This window comes from Lytechinus pictus, chromosome 7 (genome assembly GCF_037042905.1).
Source record: "Lytechinus pictus isolate F3 Inbred chromosome 7, Lp3.0, whole genome shotgun sequence".
Taxonomy (NCBI): Eukaryota; Metazoa; Echinodermata; class Echinoidea; order Temnopleuroida; family Toxopneustidae; genus Lytechinus; species Lytechinus pictus.
Genome location: NC_087251.1, coordinates 25,306,106 through 25,328,160, shown reverse-complemented (window position 1 = coordinate 25,328,160; position 22,055 = coordinate 25,306,106). Strand labels below are relative to the sequence as shown.

At 34.9% G+C, this 22,055-nt stretch overlaps 2 protein-coding genes across 2 annotated transcripts in view; one reads left to right on the top strand and one right to left on the bottom strand.

Annotated features, from left to right (window-relative positions):
• The window catches only part of LOC129265893 (DNA-directed RNA polymerase II subunit RPB9-like), a 9,640-nt gene extending 6,479 nt beyond the window's left edge, over positions 1-3,161 (top strand). Inside the window, exon 5 of the mRNA XM_054903806.2 lies at positions 141-3,161. Within this exon, the coding sequence (XP_054759781.1) occupies positions 141-203 (63 nt within the window). The 3' untranslated portion in view covers positions 204-3,161. The remainder of the gene's footprint in view (positions 1-140) is intronic.
• On the bottom strand, positions 3,145-22,055 carry LOC129264678 (aprataxin and PNK-like factor). Its single transcript, XM_064102327.1, has 12 exons — positions 21,831-22,055; positions 21,363-21,679; positions 19,847-19,918; positions 18,670-18,845; positions 16,141-16,268; positions 15,262-15,479; positions 13,410-13,551; positions 12,239-12,576; positions 10,030-10,433; positions 8,972-9,070; positions 7,800-7,876; positions 3,145-7,167 (listed from the first exon to the last, which is right to left on the bottom strand). The coding sequence occupies exons 2-12, from the start codon at positions 21,459-21,461 to the stop codon at positions 6,944-6,946; spliced, it is 1,977 nt and encodes a 658-aa protein (XP_063958397.1). The 5' UTR covers positions 21,462-21,679; positions 21,831-22,055; the 3' UTR covers positions 3,145-6,943.

Here is a 22,055-nt window from a genome sequence, read left to right as displayed (position 1 = left end):
GAAATTAAATTTAAAGATTGTAATCCCTGAAAGTTATGTTGAGATAAGAATTAATTCACTGAATTGTTGCATGATGCTCTTATGTTTTGCCAATAAGATTGCCAACTATATGTTTTGTTTTCTCATTTTTCCATGCACAGGAGGGAATGCGATTGTATTACGTTTGCACAGCTCCAAATTGTGGCCATCGCTGGACAGAATGACAGCTATTGTTTGTTTTTGTGTTTTTTACTATGGCATATTTGTAAATATAATGTACTATAATGTAAAAAATAATGTACATGTATTCGAGGACTGAAAATTGAATACTACATTGTGTATTGAAATGGAATGTGAAAGCAACAATAATTGGAACATCCCAGCTAAACATGAAAGACTTGAATTTGGGGTAAGATATTGTTCTGCTACTTATTTCCTTTAAGCACTATGAATGCCAGAGGAAATATATTAGGGTTTGTCATTGAATATGATTTGCTTCATGTTTTAAAAAATCTATTTTCTCTTGCACATTTGGTGCGGACTCCTTGTATATCATAGAGCTATCCATGTGAGCTATACACATCAAACTGAGGTTGAGGTTTGGTTAGTTCTACTGTGCCATTATGCATAAAAATGATGAAAATGTGTCTGATATAACTTAAATTTTTCTTCTGTGTCTCATCATTGCTGCACATCAAAACAACACCAGAATTTTGAAAATAACAACTTAAAGTCAAGTGGAAATTCATGAAAATATGCTTAAGCAGTTAGTTGAAATGTTCAGATTGTTATTTTCACTTATTTTGCTAGTCCAGCATCACTATTCATGTTCCATTTTAAGTAAGTGTCCTCTATTGTGAAAATAATACCAAGATCATAAATTAGGCAACTAGTGACGATACTGATTTCTATTAAAGGGGGCTGTCACATCAATATATTTAGCCAAGGCAAGCCGTTCTATCATAATAAATCATATTTTCTTTATATCACGAATCTATTTTGTTGATAAACAAGTGGCATTTTTTTAAATATCAATATGTAGCCTATATATTTAAATTGTAAATTACTTGCCATATGTATATTGGTATATGCTGGCTAAAATATGCCTGTGTGACAGCCCCCTTAATCTTTAATCTGTACTGAAGAATAAGGCACTATAAATACACCGTTTTCTGCTACCTGTCCACCTTTAATTTTTGAGATTTTTTATCATCTTTACCTTTTTGTCAAGATCTTTTTACACTAATTTATTTTTCCATCAAGTATCAATTCTGTGGAGTAGATGGTTAGAGTCGAGCCCGGAGGGGCCACTTCCATTGACGAGTGGATATCATGCGCGACCACGGGGTCTTGAAAAGCAACCTAAACACGTATTTCCATATTTTGAAAATGCACCCCTTAACAAGTATTGGCGTGTGGTGAAACCCTACCCTTAACAAGTATTGGAAACATATACTATTGGCAAGTATTACCAGAATTGAGCCCCTAAACAAGTACAACGATGTATTTTCCATATTCTGAAAATGCACCCCTTAACAAGTATTGGAAAAAACGATACTCTTGGCAAGTATTCCCTGAAATGAACCCCTAAACTAGTACAGCGATGTCACGGGTCCGTCGGTCGTCGGTTTTACCTTTACATACCATTTTTGGGGTGTAGTACGGCCCCACCTTCCACACCTCGCGCAAATCGGACTCTAAACACGTAGTGTTGGGGCAAAAGGACATCCTTTATAAAACATTTTTGATTTTGTTTTATCATCCCCGCATATTAATTTTGACCCTAAACACGTATATTTTTCCGAGCGAAATAGATACCCTTTTTTCAATATTTTTGTGTTTTTGACACCCTTTTCACGTTACGTACGTAACGTGCCCTATCTTGAAAAAGACATCCTTTTTACGTGTTTTTTTGGTCGCGCATGGTATCCACTCGTCAATGTAAGTGGCCCCCCGGGGAGTCGAGAAGAGGAATCAGTCCCGATGTATTATTAGCCCTTGGAAAATGATTTCACAACTTACTGTCTGTTGTATATAACATGAATGTGAACTTTTATGGATGCATATCGTGCATTATTTGTATGTGTTCCATAATACCATTTCAACTGAAGCCCTAAATCGGATATATAAAGTAAGAAGCAAAAGTAATATTCTGGAAACATTTTCCCCATTCCTTTTAAAATCGATGTTCTTCTTTCAATTTAAGATGTTTACTTGTAAGGGGACTAACAATCAGTGCTCGTTTCTAATGCAAACATTCATGAAATTCCAGGCTGTGAGATCCCCCAGTCTGTCATAAAACATGTTTGGTTGAGATTCAAGCATTTTGATTAGCAAGTATTTCAGTACACACATACAGTAAGCAGCGTTACTTAGTTATAATACAGGCATAAGGAGCATGTTGCTCACCTTGCGATAGCAGTTACCTTCTCCCCTGGGGATTCACAGGAAATGGTCTAATTTTCAAAGGGCAATAAAATATGCTTTGAAATACAACCATTCATGAGACCAATACCAACTTACTATTAAATGCTTCTTAACATGTATATCTAGATCAATCCGCTTTGGATACTGTATTTATGGCAATTTCTTACTTGGGGGCTTCAAGTATACCTAACAAGAGATAATTTCCGCACTGATATAGCAACGCACCTTACCCTTTGCAAGTGCTTTTGTTCTTCTTTAAAAGCCCCCCCCCCCCACACACACACCTTTATGGCCTCTATTACAGTGCTCTGATATTGGATTCATTACTAATGAGTTGATCTGTTTTCTCATTGAAACTTGCCTTATTCTCAAAATATAAACATTGCTTGTATCAAACCAGTTATGTACATGCTTTCATTATGCAAAGGTTTGAAAATTTTATGGCATGGATGCCATGGACCAGTGTAGACTGAAAAATTCTGTAAAATACTTTATTTTTTCTTGTGGGGCCTGTTACACAAAGATATCTCTAAAGCTTCTGATCAAGGCCCTGTCCACGGAGGATTATTCTATTGTTACTGGGGTTTTGTCACAGCACTCCCAGTAACAATAAATAATCCTTAGTGGCCAGGTCCATGCTTCTGGTTGGTTAAATCAAGTTTCAATTTCCTGCAACAGACCCGTGGTAAATAAAAATATTGTATGTAACAAAACAAAGAACGCTGATTAAAATGGTGATAAATAATACACACAAATCTTTTGCTTTTTTTATTCTCATTTCACGAGTTGGTAGTTACATAGTGTTATTGTTAACACTTACGTAATGTGCTGAAAAAATATTTAAAGGGGGCACATTTTTTCATAAAGTATATATAAAGTTATGCATGGCATTGCAAGCAATGTGAATAAAAAAAACTGACAAAGTTTGAGTAATACTACTTTTTTTGCAATTGAACATAATATTTCCAATCATTTGAATAGTGCAATATTTCTTTCTTTCATACATGTACTTTGCAATTAAAAATTAAAAAACATGTGGTAAAATAAACCTAGTTTGCCTACCATTCATGTAGTTCAGTCAGTTGTGAAGCCATGCATAACATTATACAAAGCTTGAATGGATCACCCTCGAGGAATATTCATTCCACCAGGGTAAATCACCTGATTAATAAAATGTTCATTAAAATGGACATTTTATGACAAAATTGACTTTGTGCATTTTAGATCCAGTAAAAGTCACATTCATATCAACTCTGAATCATATTATTTTCATATAAAAACTTATCTACACTCGACATAAAAATTGAAAACTCCTTGCAAATATGATCCTAGTATTCTTTCAACTTTATAAATAGCAGAAAAAGTTTTAGTAATGAATTGTTGATTTGATGCATGATCAACTCGAATGCTTGCTTTTCAGTACATTACAATGAATAGAAATTTGACATAGAATTAAAATCTATATTACATGGCTATCCATGTTTTTAAATTATATAATTCCTATCAAAGAGGAATATTTGGTGCAGTATTTAATTTGTTACATAAAAACACTAAAGAACACCAACAAACTAAATTGCAAATGTTAAAATATATTTTTTTTCTTCTTCACATTTGTCATTGCTTCCTACATGATAAAGTGATGAAAATACACTTTTATCTCAAAAAGACCCATATACAATTAAGAAATTTAAAATTAATATGACATATGTGAGAAGACATGGAAATCAATTTTGGGGAAGAGAGGTTTGTTGAAGAAGAAAGATAAGAATGCCACTTGCAAAGTTTTCCAAAACAACTATATTCATTAGCATATTTCAGACATTTCACAATTCAATCAATAACAAGACTAAACATTTGTACATGTTAATATATAAAGTCACATAATCAGATAATCGCCTCAATCCGTACACAAACCCATAATTTCAATTTTCAACTGCTGTTCCATTCATGTAATTACAATAAGAATGTAGAAAAATAACGTCGAAAATACATGTGATCTTGATGAAGTGTGGTACAATATAACATGATATCACCATAATGTACAATGTCACCTACACGTGTATACCAAATAGAATAATGTACAAGATCACGCAATATACATCCATGAATATACATACGTATATATCTCCATGAATTTGTTGTATGTCAGTAAATGTCCAATTGAATTTGCTACATAGAAATATTAAAGAATGACTTAACCTATCTGGATGTCAAGGAACCAGCACCCAGAGATACAGCCAGATACGATGGTATTGTACTTGGACACTATCGCACCATTTCCATGAAAACTTGTCATATAGTCTTGGCCGAGATCATTTTCCTTGGTGCGGTAGATGATTGTTAATCATCAGTAATTAATGAAATAGAATTACATGAAAAGGTGCATAATGAAACAAATCAAGGCGTTTATGAAAAAAAAAAATCTTAATAATATTTGCAGTTGATTTCATCTTCTAGCCTTCCCACCAAATTCTCATTCTCAATTAACATAAATGGACTTATTTGTTCCTTTAAGCAGTTTCAATAATGTAATTTACAAGGTTTACTGTATTTTTCAATTGAAATCGGCATTAAATTGAGTGGTTCTGTTTGTTTACTTTTCACTGGAAGTTGATTTAGTTAGAAATCACATCATATTTAAAATTCTAAGATTCTGCATTCTTTGTTGGCATTATTGCACTTCATTGAAGAGTGACAGCAATTGCAGAATTTATCAAAATTTATCAAATAACCACCTCTAATAAAATAATAAAATCAATATTCATTTCAAAGCTGAATCGCCTCTTCAGAGACAGCCTTAGTAACATTAAAATATTATCAAATAATGACATACTAAGATATTATCTAGAATATATACAATCTATCGTGCAAGAATCATCAATCTACATGTTGAAAAGGGTCTTCTCTATTTCATTTCACTATAATACAGACTTAAAAAGACAAATCCCCTTCAGAAGCCATGAATCTCATTACCGGTATATTGAGTTGTAAGTTGAACAAAAATTGACAAGAAATTGTACTTTTTGCATCTAATTTTCACATTAGAGACATATATTTGACTTAAGGGATGGTCCAGGCTGGAGATATTTATATCTCAATAAAAAGAGTAAAATTCGCAGAGCAAAATGCTGAAAATTTCATCAAAATCAGATTACAAATAATGAAGTTATTGAATTTTAAAGATTTGCTTTATTCCGGTAAAACAGTTCTAGGCACGTCTTCATGAATATTCATTAGGTGGGCTGATGATGTCATATCCCCACTTGTTCTTTTGTATTTTATTATATGAAATGAAGTTTATTCAATTTTTTTTATCAAGAACTCAAACAATTGGATTGACAACTGATTAAGTGCATTAGTTATTTATTGCCGCTACTTATTTCATCATAATGGAGACACATCATTTACACATGTATGAAAAAATGAAAGAATTATGATTTCATGTAATAACACAAGAAAAAGTAAAGTGGGGATATGACATCATCACCTTATGAATAGTCGTGACGATGTGCATAGAACTGTTTTCACAAAATATTGATAAACTTTAAATTCAATAAATTTATTATTTGTTATCCGATTTTGATGAAATTTTCACCATTTTTCTCTGAATTTTACTCAATTTAAGGAATGCGAATTTTTTTTTTTATGAGAGATAAGGCTATTTAGAAAATCCATGTAGCAAATTACTCTCACAAGTTGTTCAATTGTTCTTAAGTCATATGCAGCTTTATGAAATTACACCTCATCATACGATATGCAAAAAGGACAAAAGTACATAAACTTTTTTGATCAATTGCATATGTGAGATAATAACTATTACATTTCAACAAAATACACAAGCAACAATGATCTTGATTAGCACTTGCAAGTGTTGTGAATGGTCACTGCTTATGTTTAACATAGACCAGACAAAGGTAGATATATTGTAATACTATTGATATAAATTCCTCCATACCTTCATAATTCATTATGTAAAAGAAAATGCAGTGATGACAATGTTGCCTAAGGTAAGAAGTGAATTACTGTTACATGATCTTAATTACCACCATTACCTAGCAACATGCAGAATCTAGATCCTAATAAAGTTATCAAAAACTTGCCAAGAACTTAAAACTTACAGTGAATTTCCAGAAGACACCAAAATTGTATGTAAATTGTAATGCAGATATATTTAGGAAATAAATTTGATACAAATTTATCAATTACTCCATTCTAATCCGTCAATGAAACATCAGTTTTCAGATTTTGACAAACTGGGCATGATCACCAAATAATGATTAAATGAAAGGCCATCCCATCAGTATCGGAATCAATTTCCCCTTCCCCTCATTATGGAATGTGAATGTATAACTACATGTATAACTAATCTTGTCAAATAATCAATCTACATATCCAGTCATGTCCGACTATGATTTCAGTGTTTTAAACTGAAAGGTAGGAAATGATAAAAGTCTCAAAACTGTTATTTCCCATCGATTGTCAGTGCTATTCAAACAGAGAATATACATATTGAATTTTATTTGAGGCGGTTGAGGATCTATGTCTTGTACATCTTCTTGTTGCGCGTGAATTCCTTTGCTTCTTTCTGTAGATTTCTTACATCTTGACTGTCCTCTTCGGGATCCCAATCTGAATCATCAGAGCGCTTTCCAGGCACAGAAGCCGAGTCTGACACCTCATCATTCAAGAAACTGTCATTGTGATCATATGTATTGGGTTCATCGTCGTCTTCATCGTCACTGAATCCAGTGGTCTTCAAGACTGGGAGAGTGGCATTGATAAGAAATAAACAAAAGAATAAGTTCATCCCGATTTATTCATCTTAAAAGATTCTAAAATTCTAGAAATGACATGTTCAATTTTGTCTGAATTTGAGCCTATTTTCATCCTAAATCCAGGTGCAAACTTGGCAGTAATATAAAAGCTTTTATGAATGGCAATGGGTGATTTCAAGTATGGTGATGGTGTTGAGTATGATAAGGCTACTGAACCAAGCTCGGACACCAAGTTGGGTTCAGAAGAATGATGCTTTGACTGTGTGGCACGGTGTGACTGATGAAGTAGTTTACATATCATAGGAATGAGCAAGGGGAAACTCAACTTTCCAATGGCACAACAAAGGGCAACAGAATGACTAACAAAAAGAGAGAAAAACACCCTTGAGAGTTATACCTGATAAACACTTATGTACACTAGTGATAAAAGTAACCAACTTCACCATTTCAGAGATAGATATCACATACATTATTACTGCAGTTAGAATATCTTTGTTAATCACATATTCATCATCAATGTTTATGAAAATCATTCTCTACATCTTTAATTACAGTTTCCTTGCATTATGATCTAAAATATTTGGAAAAATATAATATGAATAAAAAACTATGGTATACCTTTTTGGGCAGCTTCTCGCTTGGGTCTGGCTGGCGGTTTAGTGTGCTGATAGTTCTCATTATGTTCTGTATTTTTCCTTCAAAAGAAATAAAACAAAATTGATGTTAATCATTTCAATTCTCGCTACCCCAAATAGCGATTTCGCTGATATCCGGGAAAATCCCTGTAACGCGCATTTCATTATGGGATAGCTTTTTGGTATTACAACTTCCTGTTCGGAAGTCCAATGCACTGTTTTGCCATTCAGATCAACAGTGCCGTCATCCACAACAACACAACGTCGCTTTCGCTCGGAAAGTTCGTGATCACAACCCTCTCTTTCACGATACAGTTTAACGGCCTTTTCTGCTAAAGTCACTAATTCTGCCCGATGCTTTCCATTGCACGGTATTCCTCTGTCAGTTAAGATTTTTTTTAGTTCCGCAACTGATTTTTTATCCATTTTGTGGTCGACGAAAAATTGAACGGAATGAATGCTATATATATTTAGCTTCTAGTCGAATACGATCGTGATGTCAGGCCGGTCGCTAAATGCAAAATTTTAAGATATTCATTTTTTGTTTAATTTTTTTATAACCGAATAAAAACATGAATAAAAATTATTTTCACGTGAAATATATTTTTTATTTTATTTTGTAATTCAAATGGAATCAAAACTGACCAAATTAAATAAAAAGTATTATAATCTGTACATATTACGCTGATTGGCATCGATTTCAGCGTGGTGGAAAACTCAGTATCGCGAACCTCGCGCGAGCATGACTCTGAACCGGAAGTGGTGATGACGACCCGACGGAGTGAAAATTATCTCGTCTCGCGCATTATGAGATTTTTGTTCCTATTTGGGGTAGCGAGAATTGGGGTAGCAAGAATTGGTAGATACACATTTTTGTTTGACTTTGTTATTGTTGTTGTTGTTCGTGAAGCATTTCAACACAATATCAAATATTGGCCTGAATGATTCTTCTTTTTTTTTCATATCGAAACAATATAATCATTATATTTCCAGGCCTGGAGAACAGACTGTGTGATGGGTTTCAAGAGTGCATGAAATGCTTCGCAATGGGCTGCATTAAATTAGATTATCCAGTTCACAAATTCTTTTTTAATCTTAATACTCCACCTGTCCAATTCAATTTACTTCAGTGATAATTTTATTTCAACAACGTACCTTAAACAAGATGTTCCATATTCTTCGTCTTCATCTCCTTCTGAGCGATAGTCAGGATCTCCAGGGTGGCAATATGCTCCAAAGTGGACTGGATTTTTTCTAGGAAAAAATAAACATTTAACAAATTCCATCAACATACTATACAACAACACTTTGTAAAATACAAAGACTAACTTAATAATCAGTGCTTTGCTGCTGACTTGAGAAACTGTTTCACAGGTAAGGCTGAAATGAAACTCTCACTAGTGCCTCAACAGGCTGAATTAATTTTTTAAAGGTGGGTGTAAAATACAAACCCTGTAAAAAGGAGCTTTAAAGATGTCAGTTGTGGTTACAACTTCGAAATGAGTTTGTGCAGAATCCAATAAAAAGACCACCCAAGTTTATGTATGTATGAATAAAAAATATGTGGCAAAGGATACTGGAGGAAATCATGTAATTGCCGAGAAATAAGCAAAATATGCATGAATTTTATTATCCCAAGCAGTTATAATATACTGCCCCACATGTGCTTATCTGTGTTGGCGAACTTCAGTGTGATTGATTTTCAGCTTAGATTTCATGACTTCACAAAGTTCAGTTCATATACCAGATCTAGATCTAGGATGGTATGGTGACAATAAACCTTGGTTTTACAGACTTTCTAATGAAATAAGTGTTTCCTGCAACTACTTTCATTCATCTTTAACTTGCCCAATCAAACTCTTTACCAATTTCATGCAAGTCATATAATCTTTAATATCAAATTAAAACCTCTTTCGATACTTGAGTATTGAAGTACTGTAAAGTATTAAAGAGCTCAAATGTGTATATGCTGGATAGAATGACTCAGAGGGTATACATTCATAATGCTTGATCTCTTTCATGTGCTACCTTGAGCAATGTTGTTATCTGCCTAAAAGCACAGGTAGTACTGGAAATATGCCAAGCATTATGAAATTTCTCTGAAAGTAACAGAAGGTCTGATACACACTGTTAAATTTTGGTAACTAGGCAAAACTCGAGATGCTTATTCATTTGTAATTTAACTCTGTCTCTCTCTCTGATCACATGCATACCTATAGCATCGTTTTCCAAACTGGCAAGATTTGAGCTTCTTTTTCTTCTCTGGTTTCTTCTTCGGTGGTGCTTTATCACCGTCATCATCTTCCTCTCCACTGACGTCGTGATCTTTTTTACTTTCACCTGAATCGGTTTTTGTTTTTGCAGGAGTCCTTTTAGTAGGTTTCGGCACATACTCCTCCTCATCACTAATATCACTTTCTTGTCGTGCTTTCCTTCCTCTCTTTCTCTGTGGAGTTGGCTGTGAATTGGAGGAGGATGACGCTCTACGTTTGGTAGGGCGTGGCACGTACACTTCTTCCTCGCTCCAATCTTCTTCATCACTCGATTGTGCATACTTCTTGCGTTGCCCTCGCTTTCTTGGACTGACAAATTTACCCCTTGGAGACTTCCCCTTGCCCTGGGAATAAAATGAGAAATAAATTATAAAACCAAATTAATGAGAAGAAAAATGATGAGAAGGGGAGGAAATAGAAAGATGATACATCTTTTATCTAGGGTACCTTTTTTTTAAAAGCATTAATACTATTCTCTATGATGTCCATGCAAGTTGATTAAGCCAAGTTTCAAGCCAACGTACCTGCGCTACTCTGAAAAGCATCAGATCCATAAACTTTCAAAGTTATGATGGTAATTCAACAGATACCCCCATTATTAACCTTAGGTTAAGATTTGATGTTGACGCCGCCGCCATCGGAAAAGCGGCGCCTATAGTCTCACTCTGCTATGCAGGTGAGACAAAAAATAACCTGTGAACCTGAGAAATAAAGCACAAAATCCCAACCCAACTAATGTAAATAAAAAACCAAATGGCCTAATTTCACACAAGTAGCTTTGAAAATGAGGTTTCAAATCCGTCATGCAGATTCTATTGCATACTCTGAGAAAAAGTAGATTTACATAAGCATTATTTTGTCATACGAGGTTAAGCCATGCTTGTTGCTAAATTTCAACAAGTGGAATGCCTCTGGCGGTCTCACCTGCATCACGCGATTCAATATAGCAGCAGTGCTGACTTTGAAAACTACTATAAAATAATTGTTCACAAAAAACACCATTCATATAATGATACAATACTACGTTCATTGATATTTGACCTTGATCATGTGACCTAAAACTTGTCAGTGATACTTGATTACCCCTATATCCACATTTTATACACTATATCTATAAACTTTGAAAGTTATGACAGCAATCTAATAATAACCTCTAAAATGGCCAAAGTTCAAAGACCTTAAATGACCTTTGACTTTGGTCATGTGACCTGAAACTCGCATGAGATGTTCAGTGATACTTGACGACTCTTATGTCCAAGTTTTATGAATTAGACCAATATACTTACAGAGTTATAACGGTAATTCAACAAATACCCCCAACATGGCCAATGTCCATTGACCTTTGACCTTGGTCATGTGACCTGAAACTCGCACAAGAAGTTCAGTGATACTTGGTTACTCTTATGTCCACGTTTTATGAACTAGACCAATACACTTACAGAGATATGATGGTAATTCAACAAATACACCCAATTTGGCCAAAGTTCATTTACCCTAAATGACCTTTGACCTTAATCATGTGACCTGACACTTGCACAGGATGTTCAGTGATACTTGATTACTATTATGTCCAAGTTTCATGAATCAGATCCATAAACTTTCAAAGTTATGATGGTAATTCAACAGATACCCCCAATTTGGCCAAAGTTCATTGACCCTACATGACCTTTGACCTTGGTCATGTGACGTGAAACTCATGCAGGATGTTCAGTAATACTTGATAAACCTTATGTCCGAGTTTCATGAACTAAGTCCATATATTTTTTAAGTTATGATGACATTTCAAAAACTTAACCTTAGGTTAAGATTTTGATGTTGATTCCCCCAACATGGTCTAAGTTCATTGACCCTAAATGACCTTTGACCTTGGTCATGTGACATGAAACTCAGGCAGGATGTTTAGTAATACTTGATTAACCTTATGGCCAAGTTTCATGAACTAGGTCCATATATTTTCAAAGTTATGCTGTCATTTCAAAAACTTAACCTTCGGTTAAGATTTGGAAAAGATTAAGAAACATGAGTAGATCTAACACCCTGGGACATAAGTGCATGTTCATTGTTGGACCTTTATCAATTAATGAACTAAATAAGGCATAATAATTAAATATACACCATGAATTGGGGTATAAAATTTTCTTATTCTTACCCTGCCCTTTTTACTGGATTGTGACTGCGATTCCATTTCCCAATCACTCGCATCTTCATCATCAAAATCAGATGCAACCCATTCCTCATCCAAGTCATCATAGTCATCCTCAGCGTAGGATGCAACCTTTGATGTTCCCCTCTGAGATCTTGACGTCTTGCTTTTCTTATGAGCAGGCTCCTCTTCGGAAAGATAGTCGTCGTCATCGTCGGCGTATTTCTTTGCCCTTGCTTTGGTTTGAGAGGGTGTTTTCTTGGCTTGAGGTGTAGCCTTAGCACCACATTTAGGCCTTCCTCTACCTCTCTTCTGAGGTGTGGCAGTGTCTTTGTTCTGGAGTGCTTTACCAAAGACAATGGAAATTCAATTTCTAAGACACAAATCCTCTTTAGAAATGTACAAGTGCATCCATTCTCATACACAGAAATTTCCATACATCATACTCATACCTCAACAATAGATATTCCTCTACCACTTTTAAAAAGTATTAGAGAGGAGGAGGAGTTAAAGGGATCGTTTCACTTTGTGAGCAGCTGATTTAAAAAATTCTCAAACTGAGATGAAACATGTGTATGAGTGCCTGTATTTGTCCTAAGAAACCCTGAAGCAGGCCACAGTATAGGATGAAAAACTCTTATTTAGATACAAGAAGCAACTTATAAGCCTGATTTTGAGAACCATCTGGTAGACAGGTTCAGCTTATGACAAGTTTTCTCCAGTTCAAAAAGTCTGTTGGCTGTGTTGACTGCCTTCTGCTGTGTGTATCTCGTATACACACACTATTATTAGCTGCACTGTACATTCAGTGTATACCTTGTACACACTGTATGTAGGTCATGCTGTGTTCATCTAGACTTGTTGTAGTGCACAGATTCACTGTATACACATAGTCATTTAAACCAACCCCAATTATTTTTAAACTTTGGTTTACATTTTCAAGGTTTTAAACTTGTTCCTGTAGATATGATACTTTGAAACTTTGGGGATGGTATTTTTACACTATAAGCCTCATGTTTAGCCCACTTTCAGGAACCAAAATGAGAATTTTTAAAATAAGAACAAAGTGAAAGGATTACTGTAAGTTGTTCAACATGGATAAACCTTATCAAAAAGCAACTGAGCTGTAAAGGTTAAAACTACAGAACAGAGGATAGTGCACAGGTTCTGTTCTCACCATTCTTGGCTGGGGTACCTGTCGTGGCACGTTTAGCTTCTGCTTTTGGTTTTGGAGGACTGGTCATCCACGCTGGGAGTGCCCTCTCTTTCTGCACTGGGAGAGCAATCTCTTTATCATCATACACCACTGTCCCAGGCCCCTAAAAACAAAGAATGGAGTTATAATCATATGACCAGCCACCATACAATAAGTCACCCAAAATGAAATTTGAGCTTTTCATTGAGCTTGAAAAGGCACATCCTAAGCTTTAAAATAATATCTAACTTGTCAGAATTCATCAACATTAAACCCTCACGGGGAATTGATTGAAAGCAGAAGAAATTCAGCAAGAGCTTCAAAAAATAGATAAAAAACAAGGTTTTAAGTTCAAGGTTCACTCAAGCATGACCAGTTAGACTGCAGGTCCCCTCTCATGGCTGAATTCACCTTCCTGCAAAAAATCTCGTGAATTGTGAGATTTTCTTTCTCTATGTATTTAACAACTTTATCCTCCAGTGAAATCAAATATTATTGCATCATTAGAAAGAGTAAATGTTACTCTATTATACTGGTCAGTTATTTTATATAAACTACTTTGATAAATGAGAGAATTTCAGGCTTCAAAAGATGGCTCAAAACTGAAATTTCTTCCCATGTTTTCTCTTGCAAATGGTGCAAGACTTTTTATTTTGAGCCTCAATGATATTCATATCATCATAAAGCTAAAAATCTGTACTTTCTCATAATGTCACTCTTAATATGTAGCACCTTGTAATCAGGTCAAGATCACACTTTCCCACCAAGATACAAAACAAGATTTCTGAAATTTGTGAGTAACATAAAATCCAGACTTCTGATTGGCTGAATAAGGTTTAAAAAAGCTGGCACGGGTAAATTGAAGAGATTACCAACTGTTGGAGTTTGGGTGAGTGTGTGGTCTCTCAGACCAATCAGAGTGCAGTATTGTTTTCAAGCTGCTAAATGTACTTGGCCTATGAAAAGTGAGACCTTGACCCGATTAAACCACATCTTCATTTAAATCCTAGATCATTTTAAAGCATAGACTGACAGCTTCATCATGATCTAAATATCGTTTGGGCTCAAACAAAAATTAAGAGTAAAAACAGCAACTTTTGTCAGGTGAAAATAATCATTTTTTTAGCATGTTTTAAATCAAAAGTTTCACCTACATTACAAAAAATTCAATAAATTCAAACGCATGATCTAAAAGAATGATTCTTCTTTACAAAGATACCAAAAACATGAAATTGACCAACAAATAGAGCAACAATGACAAATTTAAAATTGGTGTTTTGGTCCGCATCCAGCTAATTAGATATGCAGAACCTTTCTAGTCCTGAATATCACTTGGATGAAAGAAGCCACTTTTTAAGGACCTGCCTACTGACTGGGACATCTGCACACTGTGCAATCTCTGTGAAATTTCTGAACAGTCCACAAACGAATGGTGTCATTTATTCAACTTTAAAACAAATTTTGACAGCATGAAGAAGTAGTAGAGGCCCATAAAGTATTTCTCTTCCCATGTCTTCAGTATAGTATGCTGTTGGATCACTGTAAGTTTGAAGGTTTCTAAATTATCTGTTTGACTATCTTTAGAAAAAAGCCAACAAGCCAATGAACCCAAACAATGTCCCCTAATTAATTCCAAACCAAAATCCAATCATAATCCTATCTTAGTGCTATATCCTTGAGGAGATTTAGACAAAAACAATTGTTGCAGAAGCAAAATTCAATTCAATTAAAACTTTTTCATTATACTAGTAGCATTTGAAATACAATACATGTATGTGCAAGTAGAAAAAATAAGAAGCAATACTTTATAAGGCCAAATGAGCAGACACAATACCTTTGTTGATTTATCTTCAGGTTTAGTTTCCCCTTCCTTTTGTCCATCTTGTTCCGTTGTTTCTTCCATCTTGGATCTATCTTCCTCTTCTTCAGTAGCATTCTTACCATCTGTGGTAGATGCTCTGCTGTTATCTCCTTCAATTGATGTAGCAGGTGAAGTTTCTTCTTCTTTCTCTATTGACTTCCCTTTTAGATCATTATTATCATCATCATCATCTTCGATTACAACAAAGACAAATAACAATATGATAACATATTACCAATGATTCATAAAGTGCAGTAATTAACATATAAGCTTTTAAAAACACCAAGATAACAAGATAATTCTAAAGATGAAAATACATGATCCAGCATCTCGTCAAGATGACTTGGTGAAGATGGGAAGATCTTTTCTTCCAGCGCTCACTAAATTGAGTTTAAGAGATACTGTATCTTGCCTTTTAATCTTCGTGTAGTACTGTAAGTCAACTAGATGAGATACAGTTTCCCTATTTTACCTTAACCTCTTTGTGCGCTCTGTGCTATAATAAATAACACACTTGTCTGATTCCAAAACTTTTTACAATCACAATGAGATCAGTGCATGAACACATTCATATGCATGAATCAAGAATAATTGAATACAATATTTCAACAAATCAATGCACTTTGATACCTTTAAATATCGTACTAAAAAATTATTATTAGAATTATTTGTGATTTCATTTCCTTTATAATAATCTCACAAAAGCATGGATTATGTATTAATGCATTTTAATTTTATACCAAAAAGCTGGTGGCAATATATTAAGACTTCATTTTATAGTAAAGACAATGGTTATTTTATAAGAGATTATCTAGAGAAAAATATAATTGTGAATATGCAGCAAAGACAAACCTTTAGACTGATTGTTTTGACCATTTTCTTTCTTCTCATTTTGTATTCCATTATTTTGAAGTGAAGGTGTAATAGACTGCTTAAATGGTGAAGTCTGTTTCAAAGGGGATAATTCTTCAGCAGATAGTCTGAAAAAAAAAGAAAGGTTTTACTTCCACTCTTTCAAAAGGTAAATCATGCCAATGAGCCTACCACTTATGATAGGCTACAAAAACAATTGATTAACCTCTAAAAATGACAACTGAAAGGGGAACTGAAGTATTGATCATCTAGCTTTGGTAATTGAATGATTTGTGTGAATGGAGGGGAAAACACAGAATAGTGAAAGCATATCCCAAGAGCAATAAGAAAGTTACAGCTGTTTTGAAAAATCACTAAGACTATGTAAAGAAAACACAAGTGGAGCCTCTGGCAGTCTCACCTGCATCGCGCGATTAAATATAGCAGTATTGCTGATTTTGAAAACTACTATACAATAATTTATTCACAAAAACACCATTCATATAATGATACAATACTACGTTCATTGACAATAAATGACATTTGGCCTCTATCATGCGACCTATGATTTGTCAGTGATACTTGATTACCCCTATCTCCACATTTCATAAACTATATCTATAAACTTTGAAAGTTATGACAGCAATCTAATAATTACCTCCAAAATGGCTAACGTTCAATGACCTTAAACGACCTTTGACTTTGGTCATGTGACCTGGAACTCGCATGAGATGTTCAGTTATTCATGATTACTCTTATGTCCAAGTTTTATGAACTAGATCCATACGCTTTCATAGTTATGATGGTTATTAAACAAATACCCCAACATGGCCAAAGTCCATTGACCTTGGTCATGTGACCTGAAAGTTGATTACTCTTATGTTCAGTGATACTTGATTACTCTTATGTTCAAGTTCTATAAAGTAGACCAATACACTTACAGAGTTATGATGGTAATTCAACAAATATCCCCAACATGTCCAAAGTTTATTGACCTTAAATGACCTTTGACCTTAGTCATGAGACCTGAAACTCGCACAAGATGTTCAGTGATACTTGATTAATCTCCTGTCCAAGTTTCATGAATCAGATCCATAAACTTTTTAAGTTATGATGGTAATTTAACAGATACCCCCAACTTGGCCAAAGTTCATTGACCCTAAATGACCTTGGTCATGTGACTTGAAACACAGGCAGGATGTTCAGTAATACTTGATTAACCTTATTTCCCAGTTTCATGAATTTGGTCCATATACTTTTTAAGTTATGATGACATTTCAAAAACTTAACCTCAGGTTAAGATTTTAAGATTTTTATGTTTATTCCCCCAACATGGTTTAAGTTCATTGACCCTAAATGACCTTTGACCTTGGTCATGTGACCTGAAACTCAAGCAGGATGTTTAGTAATACTTTATTAACCTTATGGCCAAGTATCATGAACTAGGTCCATATACTTTCTAAGTTATGCTGTCATTTCAAAAACTTAAACTTCGGTTAAGATTTGGTGTTGACGCTGCCGCCGTCGGAAAAGTGGCGCCTATAGTCTCACTCTGCTTCGCACGCGAGACAAAAACTGGAAACTTTGTCAGCAGAATAAGAAGATTCTTAAACCCCCATTCCACATACAGCAAAACCTCTGAAAGACTGCTGTAAGATCATGAAACTTGCTTGATCTTTCAAGGGTCCTTCAATGAACTTTCAAAGATCTCTGAGTTCTTTGACGATTTCTGATGGATCTGTCAATGGTCTTCGTGGTCCTCGTGAGTCCCAAAACTTTTTGAAACGGTTCAAAATAGTCTTTCAGCGGTCTTTCGAAGAACTTTCAAAGTTCTGTAGTCTTTCCATGATCTTTCGACATTCCCTCAAGATTTTTACGGAGATCACTGTAAGACTCATGAGAGATCATTGAAAGATCTGTGAAAGATCATTGAAAGACAAGGAAAAGTCCATGGAAAGAATTCTGAAAGATCACTTGTTGCATACAAGATCTCTGAAAGACCATTGAAAGAAATATCCATCAGTCTTTAAGAGTTCTTTGGGGGGTCTTTCTGAGCCATTCCACAGAGATGACAAATTTCAATGGTCTTGGAGACTGCTGTAAGACCTACATGTAGCCAAATTTTGGTATTTCAAAGGTCCTTCAAAGGTATCCCCTCTGTGGAAATGGGGGCCTTAAGGACAAAACTCCCATTGTCTTCTTTAACACCTTTTCCCTTGAAGTAGTACAAAACGATATAAGATATTGCTGTACAGTGATAACCTCATAACAACAAACATTTTTATTGTTTTCACCTGAATTTTCTTCAAACTTTCACCATTTTGCTTTTCATACTTTTCTTTCTCATTTAATAAATCTTTCAATATGGATTAGATTCCCTTTTAGTCGAAGAATGGTTAAAATACTACTAGGAGGCATATTATTTAGAAAACCTAATCATTTGACATTTGAATGTTATCCAATTGCATAATTCTATAAATTTGTGAACAATCTTAGTTGCATTACAGTGCTGTATAATTGTTTTCTTACCTTGGACTCTGGGTTTCTTGCACAATAGGTCTGTAATCAATAACAACTTCAAAGATGTGTTCATCGGGTGTCAGAGCAATACGGTCTCCATGTTTGAGGTCTCGCCATACGTCTTTAGTTAAAGGTGCCAATTTAGTTCCTCCTGCGCCATCAAAGAATGTAGGGTTCGTATGTATCTATAGAAATAACACACATGACAACATTTAGATTGTTGTTAATAATGAGCATCTTGTTGATACCCTAACAAACATGCTCAGGTAATCCTATAATTGTAGACTCGACAATTCATTTACTGCTGTAAGGTCTAAGACTACCGGTAAGTTTTCTTGAAATCAGATATACAGAAAGATATAAACTTGGCCAAATATCTCCTAAGAACAAGCTCAAAAGTTGGACATTCTTTTAAACTTCCAATAAAATTCAGAAATTCAGTTCTGATCATGTGGTTTTCAGGGAGAAAAATAATGTTCAAAGCAATTGGGCAAATTTTTATTTATACAAATATATATCGATTGTGAGAATGTCTCATTATTCAATTAATAATAAATCAATTCACTTTACCATTTAAAAGGGATTTCACTGTATACAAAACAAGAACATGGGTATGCATACAAGTCACAAATTAACCCTGAATATGACCCAGATTGTTCCCCACTTCTGCAACTTCATACTCATACCAGCATAAAGAGTCAGGGCATCCTGCATCCAGAACTGAACCTGATGTACCTTTCTAAATGTACAAAACTTACAGCCATTTCTAAATTCTCATTATTCCAATCTGAAAGCATTTGGGCAATTCCATAAAATATGTACGTCCAACACCATATATGTGAGACCAACAGGAAATTTTCTGTTTCTGATTTCTGGTTCTTTTGACAGTCTGTAATGCTCTCAAATGATCATGACTTGGTTAGTTATGAAGAGAAGTAAGACAGGAGAAAAATGGGGGTCGGATGTACAAAAAGGTTAATCAGTTTACGGAATTGCCCATTTAAAGAATGAAACTCTAATATGAAACTTCACATGTGACAAAAAATATGTTCATCAAGTTTTCAAAGTGCCACAAACTGCAACTCAGATTTTCTCTTCAAAATACATTTTTTTTAATCAATCAGGATGATTATTAACTCTAAAACTGAAAGCTTTAACAATCCCAAAATCATACACCCCAACTTACTGGCATGACTCTGATCTTCCCATCTTCCACTTCAAGAACAGCATGATTTCTAGAGACTCGTTTATCAGCGATCTGCAAATGTAAAAGGTCAATACCAGAGAACAGTGAAACCTTTGTGCATTATTAGATTAAAAATTATAAGGGCAATATGCACTACCAGGTTATTCTAATCAGAAAAAAAGTTTGGCATAACAATAAGTTATTCAAGAGCTCAAACAGAATGTAGCATTGGGTTCCATTTTAAAATGAATATTGAACTAGATGAAATAGATTTTAGACTTTGATTGCTTCTCAATTTCTCTAAAATATATTGGAGTACATTAAAAAGGGATATCTACCCCTAGGTTGGACTCTGAAATCTGTCTATTTGGATTTGTAAAACATTTTTTACTGCTTTGTTTTCTCCACTTACAATGATAGCCAGCCATCTCGGCTCTCGCTCAGTGTAAGGGACCAATGCCCAAGTATTATTCACCCCACAATGGGAGTGTTGATTATTTTAATGATTCTTATATTAAACTCTATGAAATTGCAACATGATGGTGTTGATGAATAGATTAAGATTATTTGCAAAATTTAAATCCTTCATAAACCTATATTATGATGAAACATGTTATATTAATGGTTAAAAAATGAAATCATGATTTTTGGGGGCATAGGTTCGATGTTAAGAGTGTAAGAATGACTGCAGCCTAAGGAGCAGAACAATCCGCGAAACAGACACTGAAGTATTCAGTCTAATCTATTGACACCAAGCTCAAGTTGTTTTTATAAAACTTCAAAAGCAGAAATGAAAGGAGAATATTAAATGTTTGAAAAAGGAAAAGGATCAAAGAATACCACATAGACAGCAGGCATGTCCATAGCAGGGGGGGGGGAGTTATTTCAATTTCCATTTTCCTCCATCTTATCCCTTTTTGCACGTTCACAATTATTTTCATTAACAAGTTTCAATACAAATTACAGCAAAGGTCAGTTGAATTGGAGCTGATAAAGGTAATAAGATGAGACAGACATCTTCTTTTGATTAATCCTAAATATGAATGGGGGTAACTGGGAAGTAGTCTCCATAAGATGTAACTGCAAAAAATATTTTAATTTCAGATTCAGATTAAAATTGCACTGCCGCTGGCTCTGAACTGTTAATTTAATTTTAAATCTAACTTTAAACCAGGGGCGGATCCAGAATTTTTCGAAAGGGGGGGGGGCACATTTTCCCAAGGAAAAATTTGATAACCAAAAAAAAAAAAGGTTTCAACCAAAAATAGTAGATTTCATCCAAGAAAAAAATTGACAAGCAAAAAAAGAAAAAGAAAACAAAAGGTCTTCACTTTTGAAGGGCACACTTACCGGTATGTTTTAACAGCATTTTTTACAAGTTTTAATTGTGCTTCTCAAAGGGGGGGGGGCACGGGCCGGATGTGCTCCCCTGGATCCACCAGTGCTTTAAACATTATAATTTTTAGTCTAAGACTAGGTAACATTAAAAGTAACAGAAGTAGACAGTCAAACTCACCTCAAAGAAAGAACCCCTTCCCAAGTTTGTTTTCCCTAATGGAAGAAGGATGTTTGCTCCACCTGCTTCTTTGATAGGCTTAAGTTCAACACCTGACATTTTCGAATATGCTGAGATTTTACAATCAGAAGCGGGAAGATGTCACCCCTAACAAATGTTTTTCGTTTTCGATTGGATTATCTAGCAGTAGCAGGATACGGACAGGTGAGCTGAGCCGGCCTGCTACAGTGCTACATCGGCGTCGCGTCCCTGGGCAGAGCGCTGGTTGTTCGCGATGTCCCAACGAAAGTCAAGCCAAGGCGTCACTGAGCTGCTAGCTGAGAAGGCAAGGGAGAAAACAATGTATTACAAATGATTTAGGTGAATTATTGGGATTTTTAATCAAAGGAATCCGTAGGAAAGCAATCATAGTAATACAAGTATTAATTTCTCTATGCACATGATATCAAGAACCGTATTTATACTCACGGAAGTTTTCGTTTAAGAGTTTCTCCAAGATGCCATTGTTTAGTATACACGCATTTAGCATACACGCTTTTTAAATTAAAGTAAAAAAATAGCGCAATGAGTACGTCTGCGAGCAGCACACGCGGAGCTATTTGGGTCAATGCGTGTATGTTTCTAAGATTTTCTGCTGCCAACCTCCGTGCCATCAAAGACGCACTTGTACGGCGAGCGCTAGCGTATCACTGT